At 48.3% G+C, this 12414-nt stretch overlaps 1 protein-coding gene across 1 annotated transcript; it reads left to right on the forward strand.

Annotated features, from left to right (window-relative positions):
• Window positions 1-993: 993 nt before the first annotated feature.
• ZPBP2 (zona pellucida binding protein 2) lies at window positions 994-7009 on the forward strand (the record flags this gene model as incomplete). The annotated part of the gene is made up of 7 exons (XM_082010554.1): window positions 994-1045; window positions 2401-2526; window positions 3086-3247; window positions 4134-4352; window positions 5525-5610; window positions 6188-6365; window positions 6912-7009. The coding sequence occupies 7 exons, from the start codon at window positions 994-996 to the stop codon at window positions 7007-7009; spliced, it is 921 nt and encodes a 306-aa protein (XP_081866680.1).
• Between the last annotated feature and the right edge of the window lie 5405 nt (window positions 7010-12414).

The following is a 12414-nucleotide window of genomic DNA, read 5'->3' on the forward strand; positions in this document are numbered from 1 at the left end:
TGGTCGAATGGAAGTAGCCTCCTCTCCCTGTTCAGCTGTGCTTCCCGAGCGTTTTTGTAACACTCCCTCTAGAAGCAAAGTATTTCTACTTTTAAAACAAGTCGTAAGCGAGTCTTCCAAAACATGTAACCGACTTAAAAACCACCAAGTACTTGAAGTAATAATGTGGCATTCGGCTTTATTTTCGAGCCAACAGGATATGCCCGACTCTTATTTTCAGTCTTTCTCACAGCAAGTGGCAGGAATTGGTTTTTGTCTTTAGGCTGACATGTCCCACAGTGACTTGCTCCAGGAACCTGCAGCTGAAGAGCAGCCCGGCATGCGAAGCTTGCAGTCACCTCACAACGCGGAGTCGGAGACGCCAACCCGGCGGTTGCGGGGCAGGTTCAAGTGCACGGCGCAGACAGACCACAGCCCATGCCCGAGCCTATTCCCTCCTCCCCCTGTAGTTTCCGCTCCTTGCCCACATAGCTGGAAACACCACCTTAGAGTCAAAAATACATTTCACTACGCACTGTGGAAGAGAGACGCGGTAGTTGCTCAAGCGCGGGGCTAAGGCGTGAGAGCGCGGGAGCCCGGGGAGGGGGCGGCCGGCACCCGGGCAGCGGGGCCGTCCTTCGCTCCCCAAGCCGGGGCCTTGCAGGCCCGGGAAGCAGCAACAAAAAAAGACCTTTTAAAAAGCGCTGGGTGTGGGTGAGGGGGGAGAGAGGCGGCCGAGCGGGGAGCTCGGGACCCCCCTTCCCGCCCGACGCGCTGCGGTGAGGCGAGGGGAGGCCGCCCCCGCCCCGCGGGCGGCGCTGAGGAGCGGGGAAGGGCGGGAAGCGCCGGGCGCGCGCGAAGGGCGGCAGGGCCGTTAGCGCCCCCCCCCGCGCCGGGAGGGCGGTTGGCGCCGCGCGGCGGCCGTTGGCGCGGGGGCGGCGGGGAGGGCGGCGCGGCGGCATGGCCGGGGGCGGCGGGAGGCCGCGCTCCCCCCCGGGGGGCCTCCTGGGCACGATGGCGGCGGCGGCGGTGGTGGTGGTGGCAGGCATGGGTGCTCCGACTGGAGGTACCGAGGCCGGGAGCGGCGGGGCCGCGGCGACGGGTGCCCTTTCTGAGGCGCCGAGCTCCTCGGAGGGCGGCTGCGGCGCTCGGGCCGCCGAGGGTCGGGCGGTGGGCGCCTGTGCTCGGGGCGCGGCCCTCTGTGGAGGGCAGCAGGCCTTTGCCGGGCCTTCCTTCGGCAGTTGACGGTAAAGCCCCGTTTAGGTGGGACGTGCGGATCCCAGCAGTGCCTTCTGGTCAGCCAGGGCCGTCCCTGTCCGCCACCATGGCCTGAAAGACGTCACACAAATTCCAGTCATTTTCACATCCCCTTGGGGGCTCTCGTAACAGAAACCCTCGTGCCCAGACATCTCCCGCTGTTTCCCGAAAGGCAAAGGCTCACAGGTGCTCAGAGATGCAATACCCTCCCGCGGTCGCCATGTTGCACCCGTCCTGCTTCTCCCTCGGGTCATTGTGAAGAGCCTTAGCTTCCTAGTTAGATTTTTATAGTTATTTTATTGGCTTTTTGCAAAGGGAAAGGCTCAACTGAGTTGGAACCTGCTACATGAAGCCCGATTTGCAACCTGGGCGCTAACGCAAAACTGGCAAGTCAGCGAGAAGTGAGAGCCCTTGTTTTTAAGAAAAGAGTGTGGGGAGAAAGAAGATTGAAGGCAAGAGACAGAAACTCACTAGGAAATAAAAGGTTAACAAGCACACATTTACATTTCTCGGTAACATTCCAAGTCCTTTTCCTTGCAGTGGGAGCTGTACCTAAGGAAGAGCAACATTCTGTTCATTTAATAGAAAATAATTACATTTATGGCGATATCAAACAAGAAGGTAAACTTGTCTTTTTTTACCTATTTTTTTTAGGTCTTACTAGACTTTTAAAATGGAGTTTTAAGTACAGCGATCATTACATAGACAGCACTACACATGGAAGTGACACAACCAAGCTTAGCTAAACATAGTGCTGGAGACTCCAAAATACGATCCCGGTAGCATACAGTAACGAGGGGTGGGTGGGTTTAGAAATACATTTGTCCCATGGCACTACTAAAAGCGCTTTGGAAAAGTTAATGTCTAAATGAGGGTTGCCCACTCAGCAACAGGGTCAAAATCCGGTGCTTTTTGCGACCCTGCAACGTGATTTGCGTGGGACCGACGCGGCTCGCGCGCGCAGTCAGCACCAGCCACGCTGTGGACAGTTCCATGATATTAATAAGAGCAAACAGAGGTGAAATATTAACCTTCTACTTTTCAAGTCCAAACATGAAAAATAAACATAGCATTACATTAAATATCTATTTTTAAATGAGTATTTTGGTGATTTCATTCAATATAAGCATCTCACGTCGTTTACCTTCTTCTCTTGTATTGCAGTTAACGTGTATGTTAAGATGTTCACAAATAGCCCATTTCTAGTATGTATGGATTTGGCTCGTTCTCGAGAAGAAGTAATAGATCCCAAGTATTTGTGGATTGGTCCAGATGGAAGAAATTTAGAAGGTTAGTCCCTTTGTTCGGACTACAAAGGATTTCCACTCTGCCTGCCGTAGCCATTTTTTCCCTAGTCACTAATAGAATGGCCTTCGTAGAGTACTTTTTCACAAACTTACACACAGCCTCTGCCTCGGGGGGCGGGGAGGCAATCAGGAAAATGTGCTGAGATAGAGAAATAGTTTCTGTTTTCTATTTACAAAGGAAAAAGTCAACCACAAATGGCTAAGTAGATTACTGTACACGAAATCACATATTTTCCTTGTTTCTATCGACGCCACCCTGCAATAGGATGGTGGGTCCGAATAGTCACTTGGTCCTTTGTCAGATTTTTCCACAAACTCTGACATTAGACTATGTTTCTCTTCTCCCCTTAATTTTTTTCAAATGCTTGAGGAGGAAGGAAACTTGCAATAATTCCTAAATTCCCAATTTAGACTGTTTCAGACAAAGACAGATCAGTGCCATTATGTACAAGAGCAAGATCTCATCTCCAAATGTTCTAAATGAGCAGCGCATCAGAAACCGAACATTTCCAGTAATCAAGTATTTCCTGTTTCTATTCTAGGGCGAATGTACGTGCATATTACAGAAACAGGAAAGCTGATGGTGGTGGGTTTTAAGGAGTCTATGTCTGGAGCCTACACTTGCACTCTTTCTCACAAAATCATAGAAACTACGACACAAGAAGAGAGAGAAATATTTGAGGCATATAAATTTATGGTATACGGTAAGACCGCTAACTTACTAGTACGCTACTGCCCATAGTCTTTGTAGTTTGGTGAGTGGTGAAGTGCATGTTTATTGCAAGGCTTGGTAAAAGGAGATAATTAGTTAACATTTTCTCCCAGAATAGAAATTTATTTATACACACACACACCCCCTCCCAGCTTTGGAAGAAGTTTTAAATAACTGCCGCCAATAATATATGAACACTCAAAGAATATCATAATCTCTACCCTTAATCAGAACAAAATGAACTCCAATAATTCCAGTGATACCCAAGACCTGAAAAGGAAGCTCGTGTCTGAGTGCAGCCTCCCGCGAGACTGATTACCGAAGCGAACACACGCTGATGCAGAGTGAGCCCGCTGCCCCAACTGCTCCAGCAGCACACTCGATCCTTCTTCCACCATCTGTAACCACCGTTCACCAGTATCACCTCACCCCCACAAAAAATCATTTCCAAAAATGCCTCAGAAACACTTCTAAAAATCATCTTAAAAACCATTCATTCACTCCTACACCATAATTGTGTAGAATATTTTTGCATAATCCCAATCCATTTCAGCTACAGAACTTTGTAGACGTGCTAGTTCTGTGTTATTTTACTGTTTGCCCCCTTTTTTGTTTTAGTATTTGGGAGCAGAGCCTCATAACATAAGCACATAAACTCCTGTACGTTTCAAACTAAAATGGCTCTTACTATTTGAGTCAGCTCTGGCAAGGACAAATTTGTTCTTTATGGTTAATAAGTAAGCTTTATTTATTTGTTTACTTTTGAACAAGAGCCCATCTTTTAGATACAAAGTACACTGATACAGGTGATAAGATTCTGTATAAGATTCGATCCGTGATTACACTGCAGAACTCACACACAAACTCTTTTCTTAAAGCATACAGGGAAGCTGACCATGCATACCAGGTATTTGTTCGCTTTACTACAAAGGAATGTGAACTAGCAGCTAACGGCCAGTTCTTTGAGGAACTAGAGAAAATCTTAAATAACATCATCTCTGATCTGACGTGCCACATTATAGAGTCGTCCTACAAATGCCATTCCGTCAAGATACCGAAAGAAGGCCTCCTGCATGAACTATTTGTTAGTTTTCAAGGTAACAAATTTCAGTGTTTGTTTGGGAGGGATCATTTACTTTTATAAAGAACCTGTGAGTCCTATAAACAACATCTGAAAACAGAAATTCTTTCCCTGCTTTCTTTCAGAGTCCTTGTATTTTTTCTTACTAGCCCACAGATGGAGCTAAAATGCAGTTTATATGTTGAATTTGTAGTATTGTACTTAACAACCTTAGCGAGAAACATCGCTTCTCAAGCTGTGCGGTTTGGGAAGGTTGTTGAAAGGAGAGATAGCTGATAAGATGCCATGATTTTTATTTTTAGGGTTTTTTGTAAAAAAGGAAAATGGTCATATTTGGTTTTCATTATTTGATTTTTAGTAAGTCTGTGACCTCTGTGGTTTCGCTTGATTCTAGGAAACTGCACAGAGGTTAAAAGCAAGAGCCTCACAGTTCCCTTATGGTAATACTGATGTGGCTGTATTGCCTTGCAAAACAGGTTAAACCAACCCTGATGGCTGCCCTGTTTTGAAGATGTTTTATCGCTGCGGAAAGGAAATTATTCACTAATGCTTTGACCACATTCTGTCCTGTATCTGTTCTCGTCATGTGCCAAGAGGGACCATCCAGCAGGTTATGGAACCGTTTCGTGGCCATTTTCCCCGCAGTAAAGTCAAGAAACATTCAGAACAAACTGAGGACCCAAAGGTTTTAAGTTTATGTAAAACTTTAGTCCTTTCTGTAACGTGAGGGTACTGTGTGAGAATTTAGTTCCATTCTTCCTGTTAGCTTAGCATATGTTTGCCCCCATTATTTTATCGATTGACCTGTGACTCTTACTGGAACAGAGCAATTTAAGTAACTGGATAGAAACCACCGGGACCAAATCTGTTTTTTCCTCCTTTTATCAGTCACTCATTTTTCAACATTCAAAGGCACCCAATCAAAAGAACTTTCAGAACATGATCCTGACGGCAGATGGTGACAGGTAAAAAAAAAAAAAAAAATCAGCATTCTTCACAAATTAGAGGCAAAATTAAGAGAGTACGATAGGATGAAGTGAGCACTGCAAGGTGCTAAAAGCAGTAACGCATTTTATTTGTTGATGTTTTCTAAAGTGAACCTGAAGATACCTGCTTGAGGTGTTTGAGTTCATTGTAATATATTCTTCAACACACGTACATGTGTCTTTTTTCCCTCTCCACCTGTAGTCAATCCTTTTGCACCAGGATGGGAAGAAGTTTGCCACCAGGTTCCTTACGATTGTGAAGATGTGACAAACACGAGAGTTCAAGAGGTTCTGTGTCAGCCACCCTTGTGTCTTCTCTGCATATTTAACACAAATCTCTGCCTTAGCATCTATAGATGTGACTGGTAGTAATCCAGCTTCACCTAGATTTTACGGGATTAATATAATTGTAAATGACGATTCATGGATTTCAAATAATTCCGTTCAGGATGGAAAAGTGTTTTTAAAAGTCAAATTGATCCAAACAATTAAAAAAAAAAAATCAGGCTCATTATTTCCTTTATATTTACTTCTAAGAATAAAGAATTCTAAACATCAGTATTTATTTTAGTATACTGAACTTCCAGTTCTCTAAACTAAATCTTTGATTTATGATTTGGTAAACGGAATACAGTTTAAAGTAAATCTACTGTAGCGGATTTCTAAAAATCTGTTCTCTCTGGCTTCTTAATGTTAAAACATGCTATCAGATTGCACACTGGGTCTGATTCCAGGCCTCCTGAAGCCAAAGGACAACTCCCAGTTAAGGTGACAGGTCAGAATCAGGACTATAAAATATTTACTGATCTTTTTAAATCAAGAAAAAACAACTGACTCTTTGTCTTCCTATGCTTCTGAATTTTAGGCAAGAGATCGAATTGGAGAGTTTTTCAATAAGCAGACGTACGCTTTGAAGCACGAGTTTCAAACCGTTCCTGCAATACACTATGTGGACAACAGTTTCTCAGTTATTCACATTGACAGTTGTCGACCAGGTTTTGGGAAAAACGACATCACCCACAAGAGCTGCGCTAGTTGCTGTGGTAAATATAAAACACATCAATTTAAATATAGCTTATCAGCTCTGATACAGGTTTCTCTGAAGAGTATTTGGTAAATATCAGTGTCAAAAGCAATGATATCTCCATTCATCTTTTGCAAAGACATTCACATCGCAGATTTAAAAAACCCAAAACAATAGGAACAGAAAACAAGCTGGCAGCGTGTGTTAGTGCGCTCATAGGTGTAGCTGTATTTCCAAATAGAGTAAGTGGAAGCAGTGAAGTGGGTTTTTTTCCTTCCAGGTCACTGGTGAGTTACTATGCGCAGGACACAGAGCAAATAAGAAGCAGTTACCTTAACGGTAGTGTTGCTAGAAAACACGCAGCTGTTTTAAAAGGTCTTTTGCCAGCAGCACCTACTGCTAGTTCTGGAGTTCGGGATATTTAGCGAGGGGCAGGCTCGGCGAGCTTGGGAAGGAGGAGATCTCACTAACGGTGTTGGGAAGGCACGTGGTGGTGTGTGACGGTCCCAGCCCTGGCCGAGGCGGCGGGCAGCTGGCTGAAACGCTGACTGTGTTCTCTTTGCAGTGGTTTGTGATCCCGGAACTTACAGTCCGAACAACGAAGTGACCTGCCAGATTTGTACAAGGCCTCAAGTCAAAAAGTATGGAGCAAGATCTTGCTAATAAACTGTCAACAGAAGTTGGAAAACTGAAGAGCAGCTGTGAAAGTATTATTGGTTTTGTGATGTTCTTTTCATTTTTAGCTGCCAATTCTGGAATCCTACATTCATGTCAAAACATCATCATTCATGCACCCCTAGATTTTTCTGTATTCGGGGACCACTTAGACTGTAAAAATGATGCATAAAATGAAGCATTCACACAAGGTAAAGTAATTCAATGAAAAAAAAAAAACAAAAGGAAGTTTTGCACATGGCTGTTAGTGCAAAGAGACTGTTTCTTGGTGGTGACACCAGACACGCCAAAGCTTTGTGCTGCACTTCGCTCGGAGAACGTAAAGGAGCGATAAGCAATTCAGGGAAAGATGACAGATACTTGTAGTGGAATTATGTGCCATAATGACATATGCCAGAATCTCTATGAGCAATTTCTAGCAGATATTAATAGAAGTATTTAATCTCTGTGATTTAAAAACAAACATTAAATGCCCTTTCCTTTGTTTTTCCCCGTTTCTTTCTCTGTGTCTGAAGTGTTCCTGCCTGCCCTGTGCGGAATTGTACAGTGCAGTAGTTAATGGACTCCGACCTGCTCTGGGCTTTCTGTACGGCTGCCGCCAGCGGGAGCTCTGCTGAGGAACAGACACCAGCAGAGCAGAAAGTGAAATCAGGTCTCCGAGACAAGAGAGAGGGTTAATAACAAATTCTACAGCCCAGCAGTCGGGAGAATTAAGGACCAGCTTTTATGGTTCTCTTCTTGTCCACTGCTCTCCAGGAAGAAGCGGGTATGTTCTGGGGGGAAGTGGAGAGGCTGCAGAGCCTCCTCCGCCTGCGTGCTGCTGCCTCTTTTCCTTCAGCTGCATCAAATCCTCATGGCAGAGCTCTGCTGGCCCCAGGTGCTGTGCTGCACGAGCAGATGATCCTCTTACACCAGCTGTAAATTCCCGTCGAGTTCACCGGATGAGTAACAAGTCAAGATACAAGTTGCCAAAGCACTGAGATAATGGGAAAGGTTTCTTTCCAGAAAGGACTTACTCCGATCTGCTTTTGAAGGTTAGCTGCTGGATCCGCAGCAATTGATCATTTTGCTCGTAAAGTGCTATGAGGAGAGATTATTTTAATACTATCAAGAGCTTCACAAGTAACCCTGACTTCTCACCAGCCCCTGGACGGTGCGGAGCACGGGCTGTGCGAGCCTACCGGAGCAGCCAGCCTGCCGCCAGCTTCTGAGGCCGTGGCGGAGCTACCAGCACACAGGCTTTTAAAACACTTGGTTTTAAGATTTGTAAGCTGTTCCCTACCAGGATCTGCTGCCTCCCAGCCTCACTTGGTCGAGAGACACCGGAGAACTCTTCCCTCTCCTTTCCCTTGTGAAGCACGGCCAGCCAGCATGGCCCCTTTTGAAGCCGCTCGTGCAGCGGTGGTGTAACCCCCTGACCAAAGGGGACTCTGCGCCCACTCACAGCCGTGGAAAGCCGTGCCCGGCTTCCCAGCACAGAGCCATTCCTTTCTTTTCTGCACTCTGTAGGACAAGTCAAGCAAAAGAGCACCTCCTACTCAATAACTGCAACTTCTTATGGCATCGAGAGATTCCTCGGTGGGTATTCATCCAAAAATCAACCAGATTCAACCCAGTTTAACTTATCCATTTTGACAGGAACACAGCAGGAGATGGTACGGGCACAGACCACGCTCTGAGCTTTTCAGAATCATTACTTATTAAATACTGACGAATAAAATGTACTGTAGTGAGCATTTAAACTGCCTGTAGGCTGATTATCTTAGCTGCCAACTGGACACTGTGTGCACGGCGCAGGCTTATACAGATTAAGCAGACGGGCTCGGCGATTGCTGCCTGCATCTCTTGGCCTATTTCACAACAGGAATGCCACATGCATAAATTATTACGGGGCAAAAAGCAGTAAGTGAGTACTAAGCACAATGGCAAGCGAGTCACAAATGAACACTTACTCCCTCCTTAAAATCTGAAGGTATAGGAAGCTCTTACGGTGCCTCCAGTTTTTCAGTGGGCCTTAAAAGTAGAAAGATAGGTCAAATATTTCAGTAGTGCATTGCAGAGGAGTTTGTGTCATCAATTCTGTGGAGACTTTCCTGACAAACTGATGTGAAACGGCTTCACTCTGACCTTTTCTGTGCAAATTCTCTCCAGCCAGCCAGAGCTCCCCCTTCACTGCCTGTGACAGCCCAAACGCAGCTGAATCTTTTATTTATGACACACCATCCCTCACAGCTCCCTCCCTTCCCTTCTGAGCTGCTGAATCGCTGGCACACTTCAGATTTCACAAATTGCTGTAATCGGCTCTCACTTCGCCTCACCTTTACGTTTTACAACCGCTCTCTGCCTCCCCCAGCTGCAGTAGCTCATGAGGAAGCACGGAGCCTTCCTCGGTGCTTTAAATCCTCTTTTTTCACTCTTCTCCGGTTTTACGCACCTTCCTCTTGGAAACGTGGGCCACAGCCGATGCCCTCGGCGCGGCGGGGGAACCCCTGCGAGGCTCAGCCCTTTAAAGCACTGCTTTAACCCCCCCTGACCGTGCAGCTCTACTCTCGCTTTCCGCAAAGGACGATTACAACAGCTCAAGAGTAGCGATGAATTCTCACAAATAATAAATTCCAAGCTTAAAACTGCCCATCCCCTTCTCTGCACGGGCCTCCGGTAACTCAGCCCTTCCCACGGGCTGCGTATCAGCAGCACACGAGAACCTCTAAACATCCACGAATGACAAAAATAATCTGCCAACTGGAAGCTGCAGCCCATTGTTTTTAACATCAGAGCTGCCTTTTCCCAGCCTGGAACAAACCACTTGAGAAACACTTAAAAAACACATGTTAAAGCACTCACTGCAGAGCTGCCGCGCCAGCGAGCCGGTTACGGGCCCGCGTCTGCCGCGGTGATGGTGACACCGCCACTGCAGTGGAAGGTTGCGTTGCAAGTCCCCGCAGCATCTCTGTTAGCCCACGAGCGAGCTGTTCCTCCCGGTTTAAGTCAAGAGGAGTTGAACAGGTCACAGGGCTGCCCAGGACACCAGCACAACACACAGCTCCTCACTTCACCATGCCAGAGAACATCTGCCTGCCCAGCGGATTATAAGGAGAGGGACGGTGGGGAGGGAGGGCAGGGAGGAGTGGGGCCAGGTGCTCTGGGACCGGCACATCCCGGGAACTCGTCACACCTGGGACGGCACGGCTGAGCCAAAGGAACGCTGGGTGCAGCCCCTGCTGATCCACCCCCCTGGCTTCGCCCAGGGTCCCGCTCCAAGAGCCGCTTTGGTGGAAAACGGCTTGAAAGCGGAGCCTGGCCGGGAGTGGAGGGTGACATTTCTGTCCCCAGGAGCCCCCGCGGGCGCTGCAGGTGGGGACGCCGCGGGGTGCGGCTCTGGGCCTCGGCGAGGCTGCGTGTTAGGAGAGACGAAACCGCACGTGCGGCCACGCTCTCGTGGAGGCGGGAGGAGGGCTGGGACGTCACGCACGAAGGCGATCGGCTCCTTTGCCGAGTCAAAGCCAACGGCTGGGAGCCGAGGGGCTCGCGTGAAAGGCAAAGTCTGTTTAGGTACAGCAGCCGCAGTGAATTCCTCGATGGGACCAACCGTTTATGTAAAATTACGCAGATTCGAGTGCTCTGCTGAACTGGAACTGGGGGGAAAAAAAAAAAGAAAAAAAAAGAGGTTGTGCTGCTTTCTGGCACCTAAATCCTGGCCTGGAGCGAGGCCGGGGGCAGGCGGCGGTGCCACAGCCGCAGCCCCCAGCCCGGTGGTGCTCCCACGGGAGGACGGGACGGAGACAAGCCCCAGCCCATGGATGCCGACGTCCCCGCGTCTGCCGCCGAGGCAGGAAAAGTGCCTGGAACAACAGTATTTCCCTCTGAGAGGGGAATCTCTGCGGGTCCCCCTCTTTTATTACCAGGCACAACCTCACCTTAAAAAAACAGCCGTCGGAGCAGCGATCCCTTTGCCCAGCGGTGGCCAGCTCGCGCGAGGGACGGAAGGGAAAATGAACGGCGAGTCAGGAGGAGACCGTGCGGCTGGCTTAAACGCTGAGCTCTTAACCATACTCAGGGGAAGAGATGTTGTGATTTTTAGCTCTGCTTCGGTTCCCTATCCACTGAAATTAAATTTCCTCTTGCTGAAGTCCAGTGACCACATTTTCTGCGCAGCACCACTCCTATAACGAGCAACCTAATGGGATTAATGAGTCCTTTGCAGGCGGTGAATAAGTATGATTCATTATTGGCAGCAATGCCACCGTAAATGGATTTTTTGTGGTGAAAATAAATAAATAAGGCTACATAACTGAAGGGCCGTTGATGAAATGTAGACCAGCTTTAATCACAGTGTAATTGCTGCCATCAGTTCTAATTATTTATAAATATTTTTATAATTGTGGAAATTAAACAATTAGACATCCTTCCTTCCCTCTTCTAAATCTAATCAGTTAAAAGTTCAGGATGCAGCCTGGGGCTGCGACCGCTGAACACGCTTCGTTCACGGGATGAAAAAAACACCGCTTTACCTTTCTCCTAAAACCCACACCCCTGCAAAAGCAAATGTTCTTCCCGGCACGGAGCAGAGCCCACGTCACCGCCGCTGGAAGCACGGACGCGCAGCAGGCTGCCCACCGGCGCGCTCAATAAATAGTCGGATACCCAGCGGAGCGGGACGCAGAGCCCGGCCTGCCGGGAGCGTCGCTCCGTCCCTGGGCTCCTGGGGGCCTTCCAGGGCCAGGCGGGCAGACGAGGACCCAGTTCTCAAATCTTGCCCCAGTGGGAGATTTTCCTCCCTCCCGGAGAGGAAGAGCAGCCCTGCCCGGGCAGCCGGTTCATTACCCGCCCGGCGCAGTGGGCAGAGCGCCTTGGAAGTTCATAACCAAGATCTACCGGCGTGCTGGAACGGCGCAGAAGGAGGTCACGCCGCTAATTCTCCCGTTGCTGATCCCAGCAGATAAATCCACAGCGCATCAGGAAATGAATTGCCCAGAAAGGCGGTATTAAAATGGATGATTATATTTCCTCGCTTAAGGAGAAGTGTTGACTTTAACACTCGGCCGCCCGTACCCACCACCGCCGAGCGCCGGCTCCCAGCTCGCCGGCAGGCGCTTGCCCACAGCAACCTTCTGGGGAAAGTGAAGAGTGAGATGAGAAAAATCCCTCCCTGGGACGTGAGCTGCCCACGGCGCTCGGCAGGCTGCCGGCCCCACACCTCCTCCTGTGCTCGGCCACATCCCCCCGACACCCCTCCGACACCCCGGCTCGGCCGCAGGCACCTCCTGGAAGGAAATATTGCCGTAATCCCCATTTTCTGCTCTTCCTCATTCCCTGCAACACCTGATTAAATATCCGATATTCCTAACGGCATAAATCCAATGCAGTTCGGCCCATCCCAGAACAAATTATCT

This window comes from Phaethon aethereus (genome assembly GCF_964289735.1).
Source record: "Phaethon aethereus genome assembly, chromosome: 25".
In the NCBI taxonomy this organism is placed as follows: domain Eukaryota; kingdom Metazoa; phylum Chordata; class Aves; order Phaethontiformes; family Phaethontidae; genus Phaethon; species Phaethon aethereus.